We start from the raw sequence: 20,685 nt of genomic DNA, 5'->3' as shown, positions 1-20,685 counted from the left end.
ACATGCATGGTGAAACTAATTTTTGCTATTATATAACTTTAATATTGAAGATGTTGATATCTATTAATATATTTGGTCAAACTTTTTAAAGTTTGACTTTAGATAAATCTTATATGCAGAGTAAAAAGAAAAGAACAGAGTATATATAGAAGAACTTTGGGAATTGTTCATGGATAAATGATTTTATTCCCTAACATGAAGAAAATGTGTGTGTTCAATTGTTGTATGTAATGTTTACATGGCATGTGTGTGTTCAATTGTTGCATGTAATGTTGATGTGCTATGTGTATGTGCAATCTATGAGAGAAATGTTTCCATTGAGTGATATATTGATTATATTAGAGTTCAAGTTATGTATAATTAAGGTCCTGTTCGGTAGTCCGCCGGCTCCAGAAATACGAGGATCTGCGGAATGGGTGTTTCCCTGCTCCTCTATTTTCAGCTGAAGCTACCCCGCTCCGGGAGTGGAGTTCTGGAGTGGCGAGACTCCGAACAGGCCCTAAGTGTGGTTCATTCGAGTGCTTAATTAAGTTGTGTAATGTTTCACTATTTTGTATCTTTTAAATCCCAAAATGTTCTAGTGATGAAGTTGTTTTTTGCAGCAAAGACCCTGTTGCAATTGCAACAAGGGTTTTATTGCAATTACGACAGACACATCCATAAGCTGGAAATGCTTTTGCAATAAAGGATTTTAATATATATATATATATATATATATATATATATATATTTGCAACGAGACCTCTGTTGCAGAACTTTTCCACAACAAGACCTCGGTTACGGAAATTTTCTACAACAAGACATCTGTTGCGGAAAATACTACATCACTCTTGTTGTAAAGGAATGGCTACTCATGTGGACACATTGAACGGTCATTAGCGTGTCTATCCAATGGTCAATGGATCGGTGGATGTTTTTTCATTATCCCCCGGCTGACGCGTAGGGCTGCTCTTTCTCGATACCTATACCTAATAATAAGAAAGGGGCTAATGCTTCCAACGGTATGTTAATGAAATTGCCCCAAAGTTGCAAAATATTACCCACCGTTGCCATCTATAAGTGATAAATTAAAGTTTTACACAGGGGAATCCCCGCATAGGTCGGCCCATGTAGTAGGAACCTTCTATGTTGCGTTGTGCGCGCTGGAAGAAGACACAACACGTCTCTTTGGCTGGCCATGTCTGGGCGGATTGTTTTTTAAATTTTGATTTCTATTTTTTGTTTTTGTTTTCCGTATTCTTTTTTTCTAATTTAAATAATTTTGGATTCCAAAAGGTTAAGAATTTTTTAAAAAATTAAAATTTTGAAATAAAATGTTTAATAACTCATAAATGTTTGCGGATTCACAAAATGTCCAGGATTTTTAAAAAAGTTTGTGTATTCAAAAGTGTTCGTAATTTTTAAAACAAATGTTCGGGAAATAAAAAAAAGTTCATCGTTTTTTAGAAAAGTTCTTGTATTAAAAAATGTTAATGAAATTGAACAAAATTTTGGCACTTAAAAAAATGTTAATGAAATTGAACAAAATTTTGGCAATTAAAAAAATGTTAATGAAATTGAACATTTTTTTTAGAAAAGTTCTTTTTTTTGCTTCATTTTTATTCAGTTTCCTACGGGTTATTTCTCCATTTTTTTGTTTGGTTTTTTCTTCTCTATTTTGCATTGTTCTTTTATTTGTATTCGTTTTCACGCTATATTTTCGTACCAGCCAAAACATTTTTAAATAATTTTTAATATAAATTCGATCAAACTTTTCAAAGTTTGACTTCGGACAAATCTTACATGCGGAGTAAAAAAAAGGAGGGAATATATATACAAGGACTTTGTGGGTGCTTAGAGCTAATTTATTTCCGTCAAGTTGATTTTGTTCCCAGCCATGCGGAAAATGGGTTTTGAAAAGTCAGTTCCGAGACCGAGCTCATAAACAGCAAAATAGGAATAGGAAAAAAAATATAAAAGATAAGGTCTGATCTTGTTTTTGCCAACAAAATCGTTGTTGTGTTCTAACTATGTGCAAATTTCCTGAAGAGATGTCATTCCTGGTGCCGTGGAAAAATCCTCGGTGCTCTACGAAGTCTAAAAAATAGATTAGCACTGATTTTGATTTTTTTTACAAAGCAACAGAAATGCCCTTTCTTCATGAAAAAATGCATCAGGTCAGAACAAGATTATTTTTGTTGTCAAAATAATTCAGATCCCTTCTAGTACATCGATTTTCTTCATGGAGAAAAACATTTTTTTAAAGCTAAAAAAAAGACAAATTTCTTATTCTGCCACAGCGACTTTTTTTTTTTGAACTTCACAGCGACTTGATTGATCCAGCACAATCCAGCATCACCAGGAAGACCGTTCATAGCAGAAATTGCGTCCGGCTGATGTCGAATTTGTCCGACGAGGTCAGCTGCGGCTCCTGCACGCCGCTGAAGTTGACCACCTTGCGGACGAGCGAGCAGACGGGCGCGGGGAGCTTGCAGCTGACCCGGCCGTCGGCGTTGCGCTCGCGGATGATCGCCCTTATCGTCGCCAGCAGCTGCGCGTAGGTGGGCGTCCGCTGCGCGAACAGCGCCGCCGTGAAGAAGCTGTACGTCAGGGCCCCCATGCCCACCAGCTCGTCGCCGACCCCGTCGGTCGACGTCTGGGTGTCGGCGCAGCCGCTGATCAGGACCGCCTGCCCGCCGCTCGTCTTCTTCCAGGCGCCGTTCGGAGCGCTCTGGTCCGTCCATTCCGATTCTCCGTTCCTCCAAAATGGCAAAACAATGGCATCATTAATCGATTATTACTACGTGCAGTGCGGCGTCGATGATCTTGTACTTTAGTACTTTTTGATTTTGCAGAGGTTGGGGAGATCGAGGACGGTGCCGCTGTGGCAGGCGTCGACGATGGCGTGGAGCCGGACGCCGTGCACGAGCGGCCGGACCAGGGCCGCGTTGATCTCGTCGTCCCGGATGTCGCTGCCGTCGTCGTCCGGGTCCGAGTCGACCGGGCAGAGCACCTCGTCCTTCCCGTCCCGCTCGTCGCCGTCCTCGTCGCGCACCTGGTCGCCGTGGCCGGAGAAGTGGAACACGAGGGAGTCGCCGGAGCCGCAGCCGTGCACGAGCCACCGCATCGCCAGCAGGATGTTGGACTTGGTCGGCGTCCGGTACGGGTCGCGCTCCTCGTCTGGCAATGGCAAGCAGCACAAGAATGACAATCGGACAAGAAACTCGGATCGGATGCACTGGCTTGGGTGTTCGTCCGTCGTTACCGGTGAGGACGAGGACGCACTGGCTTGGGAACCCGTACTTCTGGGTGAGCAGAAAGCTCATGCTCTTGACGTCGGTGATCGGGCCGCTCAGCTCAGGGAGATGTGTGCCCGTGTAGCTGATGCCGACCAGGAGGGCGCGCTTGTCGCCGTGGACTCTGGGGTAGCCCGCCTCCCGCAGCCTCGGCGGCGTTGTTGGCCTCGTGCGGCCGCCGCCCGCCATGTTGGTGATCATGTTCACCACGAAGCCCATGGCGCCGTGCCGCCGCCCGACGCGCGTCACCCCGCGGCAGTGCGCGCAATGCACAACGCGTGCGCCCCGCGGGACGGACAGGCCCTCGCCGCAGTGACCACACTCCATGGCTTGGCGTGCATCTCTCTTCTCAACTCCATGCCCCTTTTTATAGTGCTACATCGAGCCGGTAAAAGGCCATGATTGGAATGACCATCAAGCATTTTTGCAGGGATGGTTGGAGAATCGAATGCATCGTAGCACCGTGAACATTAACAAACTGCGCGGAGGAGTAAGTGGGCATATGATTCTAGCAACCACTGTTACCACATAATGAAATAAAGAAAAGAAAGAACAGTGCAGCATTCATCTTTTCTCAGTGGGACGTGCCGGTTAAGAGCATCTCTAGCAGATCTTGCAAAATCTCAACCCGTATAAAGCTTTTGCAGTTCATGGAAAAGGATATGCGGGTCAGCACGGGCGAGGTCAGACTCAGACCTTGTAAAACGGACTCGTAAAAAAAAGATATTCGATGAATATGCTCTTTTAAAGGTCGCCTACGCGGGCTGCATCGACCCGCAAACTGAAGACGCCCAATTATCGAATTTGATATCGATTCCAACAAATGAGTTCAAATTCAAACAATAGAACACAGTTCACACGCAAATAAAAGCTTAGTTTTGTAGGACAAACACAAAAGGGGGTCTTGCAAAAGTGACGATCACGTCCGGCATCATCTTGGTCGATCTTCACTCCACGCCATCGAGTCCATGGAGGTCATCGGGACCGCCAAGTCTACCTCCGGCGCTTGTTCCAACTCCCGCGTCGAAATCATCGGCTGGTGCACTAAACGCATCGGCGACATTGGTTTCAAACCCCGTTGAGAAAACATCTCCGGCACTGTACACACACTGACCGACGCAACCATTCTTCTTTTCAAGATTTCTCTTCTTGCCATATCATGCCATTATTTGGTGAGGTTGTCTATGTCATTGCGGTTCAATGTCATGATCTTGTTCTCTTCGGCAAGCAACTTGGACACGGCTTTGTTTTCAGCGGCACGTGCTCTTCTCTCCTCAATGGCCGCTTTGCGCAGCCCCTCGTCCTTGAGCAATTACCATTTTTCTTGCTTCTCCGGTGCCTTCTTCTCGGCCGACTCTTTCTTAATCTCTAACGTCTTCGCTAACATCAACTCATTTGATTGCACCATGGCACCAATCTTGTCCCGCAAGCTCGACGCTTTGTTCTCTCTCTTCATCTTCTCCTTAGTCTTCTTGTTGTCATTGGGCTTGTTCAAGTTTCTTGGGCCATCGTTGTAACGCCCTCGATGCGGCTATATCTCCCACGTGTCGAAGCACGACTTAGAGGCATAACCGCATTGAAAGCTATGTCGCAAGTGAGGTAATCTTCACACAACCCATGTAATACATAAGGGAAAGAGATACATAGTTGGCTTACAATCGCCACTTCACACAATTACATGAATAAAGCATTACATCAACCAGATACAATCAAGGTCCGATTACGGAACCCAAAATAAAAGAAGACTACCCCAAATGCTACACAGATCCCCCGATCGTCCCGACTGGGCTCCACTACTGATCAACTGAAAACGGAACAACACAAAGAACGTGATCTTCATCGAGCTCCTCCTTGAGCTTGGTTGCGTCACCTGCACGATCTCATCGGCACCTGCAAGCTGGTTTTGGAAGTATCTGTGAGTCACGGGGACTCAGCAATCTCACACCCTCGCGATCAAGACTATTTAAGCTTATAGGAAGGGTAAAAGGGTATGAGGTGGAGCTGCAGCAAGCGACTAGCATATATGGTGGCTAACATACACAAAAGAGAGCGAGAAGAGAAGGCAAAAGCACGGTCGAACAACTATGATCAAGAAGTGATCCTAGAACAACCTACGTCAAGCATTACTCCAACACCGTGTTCACTTCCCGGACCCCGCCGAGAAGAGACCATCACGGTAACACACGCGGTTGATGTATTTTAATTAAGGTCACCTTCAGGTTTTCTACAACCGGACATTAACAAATTCCCATATGCCCATAACCACGGGCACGGCTTTTGAAAGTTCAATACCCTGCAGGGGTGTCCCAACTTAGCCCATCACAAACTCTCACGGTCAACGAAGGATATTCCTTCTAGTGGGAAGACCCGATCAGACTCGAAATCCCGGTTACAAGACATCCTCGACAATGGTAAAACAAGTCCAGCAAGACCACACGATGCGCCGACATCCCGATAGGAGCTGCACATATCTCATTCTCAGGGCAACACCGGATAAGCAATCCGTACAACTAAAACCAGCCCTCGAGTTTCCCCGAGGTGGCGCTGCAAGGGGCTCTAGTTTGGACCAACACTTAGACAAGCATTGGCCCGGGGGTTTAAAATAAAGATGACCCTTGGGCTGGCCTAACCCAAGGAAAAAAAGGCTAGGTGGCAAATGGTAAAACCAATGTTGGGCCTTGCTGGAGGAGTTTTATTCAAAGCGAACTGTCAAGGGGTTCCTATTATAACCCAACCGCGTAAGGAACGCAAAAACCGGGAACATAACACCGATATGACGGAAACTAGGGCGGCAAGAGTGGAACAAAACACCAGGCATAAGGCCGAGCCTTCCACCCTTTACCAAGTATATAGATGCATTAATTAAATAAGAGGTATTGTGATATCCCAACAAGTAAACATGTTCCAACAAGGAACAACATCTCCATGTTCCAACAAGGAACAAACTTCAATCTTCACTTGCAACTAACAGCGCTATAAGAGGGGCTGAGCAAAGCGGTAACATAACCAAACAACGGTTTGCTAGGACAAGGTGGGTTAGAGGCTTGGTTCAACAATATGGGAGGCATGATAAGCAAGTGGTAGGTATCGCAGCATAGGCATAGCAAAAGAGCGAGCAACTAGCAAGCAAAGATAGAAGTGATTTCGAGGGTATGGTCATCTTGCCTAAAATCCCGCAAGGAAGAAGAACGAGTCCATGAAGAAGTCAAACAGACGTAGTCGACCGGATCCTCACAAACGCGACGATATCGGAACTAACCCAAAGAAGCATCACCGAAAAGAAGCAAACAACATGGTAAACAACCACCACATAAACATGGCATGATGCACAACCAAGTATGATGCATGTCCGGTTTAAATGTTCATGGCATGACAAAGTAAACAAGCAATTCTACATATTAAGTGGAGCTCAATATGCAACGAGTTGCATATTGACGAAACACCACATCAATTATTTATTTCTCTCTCGGTTAGGCACTCAACAATATTAAATGTTGTTTAAACACGGCAAGAGGTGATACATAACAAACTATACCATCTAAACAATTTAAATGGGGCCGGATATAACAAACAACAAATCCGGTAAATCCCCATATGCATTAGTAATTTGTTGCAACAACAATCTAAACATTTTAATTGTTGTTATCATGATGCGGATGACATGAACAAGTTTATGCAATTTTATTAAAAGTTGACAAGAGCATTATGAAGCATTTGTCACCGTGGTGGAAAGGAAAAAGGGTGCCATGGCAACGATAACAAAAACGGTGCCACGGCAACGTTCCGGTTCCGGTAACTCGATTGAGATACCGATGCAAAGGAGAAGTGTGCGGATGCGTGCAAAAGATGGTGGGGCGCTCCCGGATTCCGGGTGTCCCATGATTTGGCGACAAGGAAACGACCGGCAATTTGGGCACGGTACAAACACGAGCATCCCAAACATCGCAAGAATTCGTTCTCGGACGATCCTCTCAGGGTTGTACCTTCGAAGCGTGCATTATTGGAACGGATCGAATTCAGCGGTAGGGGTACACGTGTCGAAGGGGAAGTAGTTGTTCACGGGGTCGTCGTGGGAAGTAGCGGTTCACGTGACGGTAGTTGAACTTGACGTTTGCATTACACGGGTCTTCAGTGACGGTCGTCGTACATGGTTCGGAGTGGTACTTGCATCTTCGGACTTATCGGTCTCGATTCTTGTGATGGTAGCGGTATACGTCTTGTTTTCGGAGAGGTACTTGGGGTCATTTGAACTTGTCGGTCTCGTCATCTCGAAGGGGTGCTTGCCATTCTTAGCGATTCTGAAGACGGCGGTAGATGTACTTGGTGCCAATATGGTCTTCGGGTACTTGACGACTCCGGACGGGGCAACAAAACATAGTCGACCTTGCCGTTTCGGTGTAGTAGTGGAACGAACGTACCTCAGATGTTCCAGAACTGCAACGATAAAATTATGATGACAACACCTCAGAGCTCAACTCCCCGGGACACTTCCACAAAACCCCTGACAGGAAGCACCAAGACAATGTTCTCGTCATAAAACCATCGAAACGATTCCAAGATACCCGCGTGATCCTAACTTTTTTTTGTGAAATTTGAGAAGAGAAGAGTCAAAACTCTACATCAGGATGCCTTACCAGAGCGATGAGGAGACTGGGAAGTAAAAAGAATTCCTAAACTCTCCGATATATAATTCCTAAATGACTCAAAACATTTTTCTAGACACAACTCGGCCGCTAAAGACGATCAAGCAATGGGGCTCCTAAGGTCGGGGAAGGCTCTGATACCAACTTGTAATGCCCTCGATGTGGCTATAGCTCCCACGTGTTGAGGCACGACTTAGAGACATAACCGCATTGAAAGCAATATCGCAAGTTAGGCCATCATCACAACATCCCATGTAAGATAAACAATAAAGGGGCGATAACATAGTTGGCTTACACTCGCCACGTCACTCAAGTACATAAAATAGCATTACATCATTCAAACACTCATGGCCCGACTACGGCGCCAAAATGAAAGAACAACCCAACATGCGACACGGTCCCGATCACCCCCAACTGGGCACCACTACTGATCATCAGGGAAAGACACGTAGTAACGTTGAGAGTCCTCGTTGAACTCCCACTTGAGCTCAAGCGCGCCATCTGGAGCGGAATCATCAGGCCCTGCATCTGGTGTAATAGTAATCTGTGAGCCACAGGTACTCAGCAATCTCGCACCCTCGCGATCAAGACTATTTAAGCTTAATAGGAAAGGCAAGGTAAATATGTGGAGCTGCAGCAAGCGACTAGCATGTATGGTGGCTATCATGTTCGCAAAAGAGAGCGAGAAGAGGAGGCAAAGCGCGAACGAGTAACTAGAGGGCAATCCTGCGGCAAACATTACTCCAACACCGTGTCCACTTCCCGGACTCCGCCGAGAAGAGGCCATCACGGTAACTCACATAGTTGATTCATTTTAATTAAGTTAAGGTTCAAGTTATCTACAACCGGACATTAACAAATTCCCATCCGCCCATAACCGCGGGCACGGCTTTCGAAAGTTCAAATCCCTGCAGGGGAGTCCCAACTTAGCCCATGACAAGCTCTCACGGCCAACGAAGGAATATACCTCCTCCCGAGACGTTCCGATCAGACTCGGTGCCTCGGTTCTACAAGACACTTCGACAGGTTAAAACAAATCCATCAACACCGCCCGAATGTGCCGACAAATCCCGATAGGAGCTGCACATATCTCTTTCTCAGGGCACACTCAGATTGTCCTAGGTACGGGTAGGCCAGCCCAGAGTTGCCCCTGGTGGCCACCGGCAGCTGACAGGTGGACCAACACTCAGAGGAGCACTGGCCCGGGCGGGTTTAAATAAGATGACCCTCGGGCTCCGGAAACCCAAGGGAAAAGGAGGCTAGGTGGCAAATGGTAAAACCAGGCTGGGCATTGCTGGAAAAGCTTTAATCAAGGTGAACTATCAAGGGTTTCCCATTATCACCCAACCGCGTAAGGAACGCAAAAATTCGGGAACATAACACCGATATGACGGAAACTAGGGCGGCAAGAGTGGAACAAAACACTAGGCGAGAGGCCCAGCCTTCCACCCTTTACTAAGTATATAGATGCATTAAGATAACATGGCAATATAATAATATCCCAACAAGTAAATAAATGTTCCAACAAGGAACGGTCTCCAATCTTCACCTGCAACTAGCAACGCTATAAGAGGGGCTGAGCAAAGCGGTAACATAGCCAATCAACGGTTTGCTAGGACATGGTGGGTTAGAGGTTTGGCATGGCAATTTGGGAGGCATGATAAGCAAGTGGTAGGCATCGTATTATAGGCATAGCAAAAGAGCGAGCATCTAGCAAAGCAAAGATAGTAGTGATTTCGAGGGTATGATCATCTTGCCTGCAAAGTAGTGATTTCGAAGCGTGCATTATCGGAACGGATCAAATTCAGCGGTAGGGGTACACGTGTCGAAGGGGAAGTAGTTGTTCACGGGGTCGTCGTGGGAAGTAGTGGTTCACGTGACGGTAGTTGAACTTGACGTTTGCATTACACGGGTCTTCAGTGACGGTCGTCGTACATGGTTCGGAGTGGTACTTGCATCTTCGGACTTGTCAGTCTCGATTCTTGCGACGGTAGCGGTATACGTCTCATTTTTGGAGAGGTACTTGGGGTCATTTGAACTTGTCGGTCTCGTCATCTTGAAGGGGTGCTTGCCGTTCTTAGCGATTCCGAAGACGGCGGTAGATGTACTTGGTGCCAATATGGTCTTCGGGTACTTGACGACTCCGGACGGGGCAACAAAACATAGTCGACCTTGCCGTTTCGGTGTAGTAGTGGAACGAACGCACCTCAGATGTTCCAGAACTGCAACGATAAAATTATGACGACAACACCTCAGAGCTCAACTCCCCGGGACACTTCCACAAAACCCCTGACAGGAGGCACCAAGACAATGTTCTCGTCATAAAACCATCGGAATGATTCCAAGATACCCGCGTGATCCTAAACATTTTTTTTGTGAAATTTGAGAAGAGAAGAGTCAAAACTCTACGTCAGGATGCCTTACCAGAGCGATGAGGAGACTGGGAAGTAAAAAGAATTCCTAAACTCTCCGATATATAATTCCTAAATGACTCAAAACATTTTTCTAGACACAACTCAGCCGCTAAAGACGATCAAGCAATGGGGCTCCTAAGGTCAGGGAAGGCTCTGATACCAACTTGTAACGCCCTCGATGCGGCTATAGCTCCCACGTGTCGAGGCACGACTTAGATACATAACCGCATTGAAAGCAATGTCACAAGTTAGGCCATCATCACAACATCCCATGTAAGATAAACAATAAAGGGGAGATAACATAGTTGGCTTACACTCGCCACGTCAATCAAGTACATAAAATAGCATTACATCATTCAAACACTCATGGCCCGACTACGGCGCCAAAATGAAAGAACAACCCAACATGCGACACGGTCCCGATCACCCCCAACTGGGCACCACTACTGATCATCAGGGAAAGACACGTAGTAACGTTGAGAGTCCTCGTCGAACTCCCACTTGAGCTCAAGCGCGCCATCTGGAGCGGAATCATCAGGCCCTGCATCTGGTGTAATAGTAATCTGTGAGCCACAGTGACTCAGCAATCTCGCACCCTCGCGATCAAGACTATTTAAGCTTAATAGGAAAGGCAAGGTAAATATGTGGAGCTGCAGCAAGCGACTAGCATGTATGGTGGCTATCCTGTTCGCAAAAGAGAGTGAGAAGAGGAGGCAAAGCACGAACGAGTAACTAGAGGGCAATCTTGCGGCAAACATTACTCCAACACCGTGTCCACTTCCCAGACTCCGCCGAGAAGAGGCCATCACGGTAACTCACACAGTTGATTCATTTTAATTAAGTTAAGGTTCAAGTTATCTACAACCAGACATTAACAAATTCCCATCTGCCCATAACCGCGGGCACGGCTTTCGAAATTTCAAATCCCTGCAGGGGAGTCCCAACTTAGCCCATGACAAGCTCTCACGGTCAATGAAGGAATAGACCTCCTCCCGAGACGTTCCGATCAGACTCGGTGCCTCGGTTCTACAAGACACTTCGACAGGTTAAAACAAATCCAGCAACACCGCCCGAATGTGCCGACAAATCCCGATAGGAGCTGCACATATCTCTTTCTCAGGGCACACTCAGATTGGCCACCGGCAGCTGACAGATGGACCAACACTCAGAGGAGCACTGGCCCCGGGGGGGGGGGGGGTTTAAATAAGATGACCCTCGGGCTCCGGAAACCCAAGGGAAAAATAGGCTAGGTGGCAAATGGTAAAACCAAGGTTCGGCATTGCTGGAAAAGCTTTAATCAAGGCGAACTATCAAGGGGTTCCCATTATCACCCAACCGCGTAAGGAATGCAAAAATCCGGGAACATAACACCGATATGACGGAAACTAGGGCGGCAAGAGTGGAACAAAACACTAGGCGAGAGGCCCAGCCTTCCACCCTTTACCAAGTATATAGATGCATTAAGATAACATGGCAATATAATAATATCCCAACAAGTAAATAAATGTTCCAACAAGGAACGATCTCCAATCTTCACCTGCAACTAGCAACGCTATAAGAGGGGCTGAGCAAAACGGTAACATAGCCAATCAACGGTTTGCTAGGACATGGTGGGTTAAAGGTTTGACATGGCAATTTGGGAGGCATGATAAGCAAGTGGTAGGCATCGTAGCATAGGCATAGCAAAAGAGCGAGCATCTAGCAAAGCAAAGATAGTAGTGATTTCGAGGGTATGATCATCTTGCCTGCAAAGTTGTCAGAGTTGACTGGATCCTCGAAAGCGAACTCAATGGGCTCCTCGTTAGCGAACTCGTCTCCCGGCTCTACCCAAACAAGACAAACAAGCAACAAGGACACAATCAACCACGTGCAAGGCTCAAACAATATGATGCAAACATGGTATGCTATGCGGGATGCGATGCGGGATGCATATGCAAGATGTGACAAGGAATGCATTAACCTGGCCTCAACTTGGAAAACCAAGTGTGCCACTGGAAAGATGAGATGAAATCGCTTGAAAACGATATAAAGAATGCCGGAATCGGAGTTACGGTTTGGAAATGGCAAGCGATTCAAATATGACCATGTTCTGCGATTTACAGCAAGTAGCCATCTAAATTCAACAAGATGAACATGCTACAGTACCCAAACATGGCAACAAAATACATGGCAGGGATGCATTCAAGATGCTTAACAAAAGTCTAGCACTGAGCTACGGCCAATTCATCCATTAACAGGTTCAAACAAGCATGGCAAAAATGCATTTGACAAACAGATTTCAGACTTGGTGAAATTAACACTTGTCTGGAATTTCAGATCAGATAGCCCTCTTCGGAGCATGAAAACTATATGATACAGGACCTGAACATGGCAAAGTAAAGCATGGCATGGAGCTACTCCAAGAGCTTAACAAAAGTCCCTTAGTTACCTTGAGCCAAAAACATAATCAGATCACAGACTTAGTGAAAACTCAGGCATGCTGAAAACAGATATCAAGTAGGCATGTTTACGAGCTCGATGCACTCACTACAGAGCAAGTCATGACAATCTAAGCATACACCCATCAAGAATACACAAAATGCAAGCTAGACATGGCAAGAACAATAACATAGCATGCACGGATCAACTATAACATCATCGGCAAAATCGCTAACAAGTAGACAATCTGCCCAGATTCACTAAATGACAAAAGTAGAGTTCGATTGACTCAAGCTAGGGTGCTCCATAATTGCAAACAAAGACATGGATGGATAGAGCACTACAAGATTAACAAAACATCCTTACTGGTCATCCTCAAAAGAGGCACGGATCACTAGGAAACAACATGAACATATGACCATATGAGATAAACAGCTCAAGGACTTAGTGGAAATGCTAAGTCCCTGAAATCAGCATTAGCAAATGCCTCACTTTGCAAGCTTGTGCTAGTCACCACACACATCACAAAAATACATGGGTTGCACCTCTGGAAAGATGGCAAAACCCTTAACAAAACATATGTAGAGCTCATGGGCATATCATGCACACAATAATCATGGCAAAAATGACAAATATCTAAATGGAGCAGCAGATCTGACAATTAACTCAAGTAGCACTCTTCTAATAGCATTTTGGGCATCAAGATGAACTCAAATGAAAATGATGCAATGAGATGAAATGATGTACTCTCTGAGATGAACATTTTAATATGCTATATGCCAAAAATGGAGCTACGGATGCGGAGATATAGCACGATGAACAGGAGCAAATTATTAGGGTTTCGGGGCAAAAGTCAACCGTCCCAATTTCCAGATCTGGATCTGGCACGGATTCCGAAGCAGCCTGCCGGAGTAACTGTTCACCGACGGAGATGAAGCTCGCCGGAGGTCGACGGGGAGGCGGAGGAGAGGCTCGCCGGCCCCGGGCGCGGTGGAGGTGGCCGCGACCGACGAGGGGCGGCCGGAGGCGCGGCGACGAGGGAGCTCGCCGGAGTTGGCGCCGGGCGGCGGAGTGGCGGCCGGGCGCGGGGAAGATGGCGGCGGGGGCGCGATGGTGCGGCGGCTCGGGCGCGCGGGCCGGGAGGGCCCCGCCTGGGCCTCGGTGGGCTGGCGCGCGGGCAGGACGGCGATGTGGGCGCGGCGGTGCGGGCTAATGGCGTGGCGACACGTGGCGGCGGGGTGGAGACGGAAACGTCCGTTGGTGGCGAAAATGTCCGGCGGCGGCGGACGAAGTGGATCTAGGGTTTTCGGGAGGAAGGGGAAGGAGAAATTCGGGGGTGTCTTTAAATAGGCATAGAGGGAACTAGGAGAGTCCAAATGAGGTGCGGTTTTCGGCCACGCGATCGTGATCGAACGCTCTAGATGATGGAGCAGGTTTTGGTGGGTTTTGGACCAAATTGGAGGGGTGTTGGGCTGCAACACACACGAGGCCTTTTCGGTCCCTCGGTTAACCGTTGGAGTATCAAACGAAGTCCAAATGGTACGAAACTTGACAGGCGGTCTACCGGTAGTAAACCAAGGCCGCTTGGCATGTCTCGGTCCAATCCGTAAATGTTTAAACCCCACACACGAAAGAAAGGTAGAAATGACCACCGGAGGAGAACGAAGCGCCGGAATGCAAAACGGACAACAGGGAAAATGTTCGAATGCATGAGATGAACACGTATGCAAATGCAATGCACATGATGACATGATATGAGATGCATGACAACGAGAACAACACACGGAGACAAAAACCCGAACCCGAGAAAATAAAATAACTTAAGGCCGGAAACGGCAAGAGTTGGAGTACATATTGGGTAAGTTACATCCGGGGTGTAACAACACTCCACCACTACGAAAGGATCTCGTCCAGAGATCTAGGACTGAAAGAACGCCGGGTACTCAGAACGGAGGTGATCCTCGCGTTCCCAGGTAGCTTCATGGTCGGAATGGTGTGACCACTTGACTTTGAGGAATTTGATTGACTTGTTGCGAGTCTTGCGTTCAGTCTCTTCAAGAATAGCAACAGGGTGCTCACGATAGGAGAGATCTTCTTGGAGCTCAATGTCCTCGAAGTTGACGGTGCGGTCAGGAGTCTTGAAGCACTTTCGGAGCTGAGAGACATGGAACACGTCATGAACATTTGCAAAGTTTGAAGGAAGCTCGAGTTGATAGGCGAGATCGCCTCTCTTGTTGACAATCTTGAAAGGTCCCACGTATCTAGGGGCAAGCTTCCCTTTGATACCGAAGCGACGAGTACCTTCCATTGGAGAGACGCGGAGGTAAACATGATCTCCGATCTCGAAAGCCAAATCACGGTGCTTACTATCATAGTAGCTCTTCTGGCGAGATTGGGCTACTTTGAGGTTATCTCGAATGACTTTGCACATTTCCTCTGCCTCTGTGATTAAGTTATTTCCGAGAAGCTGACGTTCATCGGTTTCAGACCAGTTGAGAGGGGTACGGCACTTCCTGCCATACAGAATTTCAAATGGGGCCTTGCCTGAACTTGCTTGAAAACTGTTGTTGTAGGAGAATTCAGCATAAGGAAGACAATCCTCCCACTTCATGCCGAAGGAGATCACACAAGCCCTGAGCATATCTTCAAGAATCTGATTGACACGCTCGACTTGACCGCTAGTTTGAGGATGGAAAGCTGTGCTGAAGCGGATGTTGGTGCCCATGGCCTTCTGAAAAGAATCCCAAAACTTGGAGGTAAAGATGCTGCCACGGTCTGAAGAGATCACTTGTGGAATACCATGCAGAGAGAGAGAGTACGAGAGGTATAGAGTTCCGCCAATTGAGCTGCAGTGATTGACTCTTTGATAGGCAGAAAGTGAGCCACTTTAGTGAGTTTATCGATGACAACGAATATAGCATCATTGCCACGTTTGGACTTTGGAAACCCAGTCACGAAGTCCATTTCAATGTGGTCAAACTTCCATTTTGGAATCGTAAGAGGTTGGAGGATACCCGCTGGTCTTTGGTGTTCTGCCTTCACTCTTCTGCAGACATCACACTCATTCACGAATTGAGCAATCTCGCGCTTCATTCGAGTCCACCAATAAGCCTGCTTGAGGTCCTGATACATCTTCGTGCTCCCAGGGTGGATGGAGAGGAGAGAATTGTGAGCCTCGTTCATGATCACTTTACGAAGTTCACCTTTGGGTACAACAATACGATCCTCGAAGAAGAGAGTATCCTTGTCATCAAGGCGGTAGCACTTGTACTTGGGTTGACTCTTGGCAATCCCAATCTTCACCTTTTTCACCATAGCATCAAGAAGCTGAGCTTGGCGAATCTGGTCTTCCAAGGTAGGAGAGACTTGAAGGTTGGCGAGGAAACCTTGAGGAACAACTTGCAGATTGAGTTTGCGGAAAGCTTCATAAAGCTCGGGTTGATAAGGCTTGAGAATCAGACTGTTGCAATAGGCCTTTCTGCTCAATGCATCAGCAATCACATTGGCCTTGCTTGGAGTATACTCGATACTCGGATTATACTCTTGAATCTTTTCGACCCATCGAGTTTGCCTGAGGTTGAGATTAGGCTGAGTGAAGATGTACTTCAGACTCTTGTGATCAGTGAAAATGTCCACTTTTCTTCCCAATAAGAGATGTCTCCAAGTCAAAAGAGCATGCACAATTGCCGCCAACTCGAGATCATGAGTGGGGTAGTTCTTCTCATTGGGCTTCAACTGGCGAGAGGTATAAGCAACAACTTTCTTCTCTTGCATCAATACTGCGCCAAGACCTTGGAGAGAGGCATCACAAAAGACCTCGTACGGCTTGGATTCATCAGGCGGAGTCAGAACTGGAGCGGTGACCAATTTCTCTTTCAAAGTGTTGAAAGCAATGTCACACTCCGGAGACCAAACATACTTGACGTGCTTCTGGAGAAGATTTGAGAGAGGCTTCGCGATCTTAGAAAAGTTTTCAACGAATCTTCGACAGTAGCTTGCGAGACCGAGGAAGCTACGGAGTTGCTTCATGTTCTGAGGAGGTTCCCAATTCATAATTGCAGACACCTTCTCAGGATTCACCGCAATGCCCTTGGCAGAGATGATATGACCAAGATAAAGAACCTCATCGAGCCAAAATTCGCACTTAGAGAACTTGGCGTAGAACTGGTGTTCCCTCAGCTTATCGAGTACCAAACGCAAGTGCTTGGCATGATCTTCCTTGTCCTTCGAGAAAACCAGAATGTCGTCGAGATAGACCAAAACGAAGTCATTGGTGTAGGCATTGAAGATGAAGTTCATCATGCGAGAGAATGTCGGAGGAGCGTTGACGAGGCCAAAAGACATGAAAGTGTATTCATATGACCCATAGCTTGTCCTGAAAGCCGTCTTGGGAATATCTTGCTCACGGATTTGAATCTGATGATAACCCATATGGAGATCAAGCTTGGAGAATACTTGGGCACCTTTGAGTTGTTCGAACAGCTCATTGATGTTGGGAAGTGGGTATTTGTTCTTGATGGTCTTCTTGTTCAATGGACGGTAATCAACACAAAGTCGGTCCGTTCCATCCTTCTTCTTCAGAAAAAGAACACCACAACCCCACGGAGAAGAACTAGGCCGGATGAGACCCATTCTTTCTTGAATATAGAGTTGCTTCTTCAGCTCCTTCAACTCTTCAGGTCCGAGCTTGTAAGGACGCTTGCACACAGGTTCCATGCCAGGCTCAAGATCGATGACGAATTCAACTGGCCGGTGCGGAGGCATTCCTGGAAGCTCTTCTGGAAAGACGTCTTGATATTCGCAAACGACTGGAATTTGCGAGATAGCATCCAGTTCACCCTTCTCATTGAGAGAAAACAGATGGATGGTATCGTCACGAGCGGCAAAGACAATTACATCCTTAGACGAATGAGTCAATTGAATCTGCCTGGCTGCACAGTCAAGATGTGCCTTGTGCTTAGAAAGCCAATCCATTCCGAGAATAAGATCAATATCCGAGTCACCAAGAACCGTTGGAGAAGCCAGAAACTTGTAGTCACCCAAGGTGATAGTATCATCCGGAACGATGGAGTTAGCATGCATGCGCTTACCGGGAGAGACAACTGCTAACGGACTAGGCAAAACTTGCGAAACCAATTCATGCCTAGATGTAAACGGTCTCGAGATGAAACAATGTGATGCACCAGTGTCAAAAAGAACTTTTGCAGGAACATCGTTAACATGAAGGTTACCCATGATGACATCTGACGAGTCCTCTGCCTGAGTTGCATTCATCAAGTTGACCTTGGCGTGCTTGGGGTTATGCTTGACCACAGCTGTACTTGCCGATCTGACAGGAGGAGGAGGAGGAAGACGCCTCTGGTTGAAACACTTGTTGGCATAGTGACCCTTCTGTTGGCACTTGTTGCACGTGACCTCTGAAAGCAGACGGTGATACGGAGCACTCGATCTTGGAGCTTGAGACGAAGTCTTGTTCTGAAAGCCAGGGTTGGGTGGGTGGGAAGATCCACTGCCACCTTTGCTCTTCTGCTGATACGGCTGACGAAACGGAGGAGGAGGAAGCCAATACTTCTGCTGCTTGGCCACTTGAGTAGAGGAAGAAGGAGTAGCATCTCTGACTTGCTTCTTGGAAGCATCACACCTCAGTTGAGTGGCCTCTTGCTTCAGTGCCATGTTGTAGAACTCATCGTACCTCAAGGGCTCAAAGAGAACAAGAGCTAGCTGGATTTCTTCTCTGAGACCACCCCTGAACTGGTATATCATGCTCTTCTCGTCAGGGACGTCCTGCTTGGCAAAGCGGGCGAGCTTCTGGAACAACTTGTTGTAGTCATAGACAGACAAAGAGCCTTGCTTCAGGTTGCGGAATTCCTCACGCTTGCTTTCAACCACGCTCTAAGGAATATGATGAGCTTTGAAGTCTTGACGGAATTCATCCCAGGTAATAGCACGTCCACCTCTGGAATCCTTGTACTGCTGGAACCATTCTGCAGCTTGATCTTTGAGTTGGAAGGAAGTGAACTTGACGAAGTCCTCAGGCCTGACGTTACTGCAATCGAAATGCTTGCACAGATCCACAAGCCAATCGTCAGCATCAGTAGCCTCAACACAATTGCTGAAAGTCTTTGGCCCATTAGCAAGGAACTGGTTGAGTGTAGCAAAGTGATTCTGATTGTTGCCTTGGTTCCCTTGGTTGCCTTGATTGCGCTCTTGAAGAATTTGCATGATCAACTGTGTGTTTGCATTGGTTGCGGCCATCACAGCTTGCCATGCCTCCGGAGGAGGTGGAGGTGGTGGCGGATCTTGATTCTGATTCTGATTGGTGCTCTTAGCGGGAGCCATCCTGAAGAGGTTGACCACCGTTAGCACATAGACAGATAAAATGAAGCTGAATCCAACGGAATGAAAATTGCAACATAAAGTCTTCACATCCGAACAAAATGAACGAATGCATTCCTCTTGAAATGGTCACATATCCATAAATTGAGAAGCCACTTAGAATTTAGGTAGAGAAATAAATCAACAAGGTACGGATCAAGAACGAATACTCGGTAAGAAATCCCAATCTCAAACCAAATATCCGTGGAAGAAGAACTAGAGCTACAAGAATTCCCACCTATGAAACTCCCGAACCTTTCCAGTTATGCAATCAGGTGTTAGGGATACAGGGGAAGCATAATATCTCACCCAAATCTAGCAAATCCTACATCCAGTTGTATCCATCCTTCAACACATAACCGAGAAAAACTTCGGAAACCATCTACCTCAACCTTCGAAAAGCATCTGTTATACAAGTTATGGCGATACTCCCGAACTCCCGCCCCAGTACTGGGTGGCGTCGAGGTTATCTCACCAACGAACTGCATAAAAGAGATTTTCAATGTCGGCGTACTAAACTCAGGTATTCCAGAACTGCAATGATAAAATTATGACGACAACACCTCAGAGCTCAACTCCGCGGGACACTTCCACAAAACCCCTGACAGGAGGCACCAAGACAATGTTCTCGTCATAAAACCATCGGAACGATTCCAAGATAACCGCGTGATCCTAATTTTTTTTGTGAAATTTGAGAAGAGAAGAGTCAAAACTCTACGTCAGGATGCCTTACCAGAGCGATGAGGAGACTGGGAAGTAAAAAGAATTCCTAAACTCTCCGATATATAATTCCTAAATGACTCAAAACATTTTTCTAGACACAACTCGGCCGCTAAAGACGATCAAGCAATGGGGCTCCTAAGGTCGGGGAAGGCTCTGATACCAACTTGTAACGCCCTCGATGCGGCTATAGCTCCCACGTGTCGAGGCACGACTTAGAAACATAACCGCATTGAAAGCAATGTCGCAAGTTAGGCCATCATCACAACATCCCATGTAAGATAAACAATAAAGGGGAGATAACATAGTTGGCTTACACTCGCCACGTCAATCAAGTACATAAAATAGCATTACATCATTCAAACACTCATGGCCCGACTACGGCGCCAAAATAAAAGAACAACCCAACATGCGACACGGTCCCGATCACCCCCAACTGGGCACCACTACTGATCATCAGGGAAAGACACGTAGTAACGTTGAGAGTCCTCGTTGAACTCCCACTTGAGCTCAAGCGCGCCATCTGGAGCGGAATCATCAGGCCCTGCATCTGGTGTAATAGTAATCTGTGAGCCACAGGGACTCAGCAATCTCGCACCCTCGCGATCAAGACTATTTAAGCTTAATAGGAAAGGCAAGGTAAATATGTGGAGCTGCAGCAAGCGACTAGCATGTATGGTGGCTATCCTGTTCGCAAAAGAGAGCGAGAAGAGGAGGCAAAGCGCGAACGAGTAACTAGAGGGCAATCCTGCGGCAAACATTACTCCAACACCGTGTCCACTTCCCGGACTCCGCCGAGAAGAGGCCATCACGGTAACTCACACAGTTGATTCATTTTAA

General features: G+C 46.8%; 1 protein-coding gene across 1 annotated transcript; it reads right to left on the bottom strand.

The window, feature by feature from the left end:
• Positions 1 to 2,155: 2,155 nt before the first annotated feature.
• Positions 2,156 to 3,630, bottom strand: LOC125553510 (metacaspase-1). Its single transcript, XM_048717282.2, has 3 exons — positions 3,245 to 3,630; positions 2,820 to 3,159; positions 2,156 to 2,738 (listed from the first exon to the last, which is right to left on the bottom strand). The coding sequence occupies exons 1-3, from the start codon at positions 3,600 to 3,602 to the stop codon at positions 2,351 to 2,353; spliced, it is 1,086 nt and encodes a 361-aa protein (XP_048573239.1). The 5' UTR covers positions 3,603 to 3,630; the 3' UTR covers positions 2,156 to 2,350.
• Between the last annotated feature and the right edge of the window lie 17,055 nt (positions 3,631 to 20,685).

Source organism: Triticum urartu, chromosome 4A, assembly GCF_056163025.1.
Source record: "Triticum urartu cultivar PI428250 chromosome 4A, HENAU_Tu73, whole genome shotgun sequence".
Lineage (NCBI taxonomy): Eukaryota > Viridiplantae > Streptophyta > Magnoliopsida > Poales > Poaceae > Triticum > Triticum urartu.
Note: the sequence above shows the minus strand (reverse complement) of the source record. Positions and strands in the feature narration are given on the sequence as shown.

What these genes read in the sequence shown, in the direction of transcription:
- LOC125553510 (XM_048717282.2), bottom strand. Translation starts at nt 3,602, where the DNA reads ATGGAGTGTGGTCACTGCGGCGAGGGCCTGTCCGTCCCGCGGGGCGCA. An exon ending in GTGCGTCCTCGTCCTCACCG is followed by an intron (nt 3,160 to 3,244) that starts GTAACGACGGAC and finishes TGCCATTGCCAG; the next exon opens with ACGAGGAGCGCGACCCGTAC. An exon ending in AACCTCTGCAAAATCAAAAA is followed by an intron (nt 2,739 to 2,819) that starts GTACTAAAGTAC and finishes GCCATTTTGGAG; the next exon opens with GAACGGAGAATCGGAATGGA.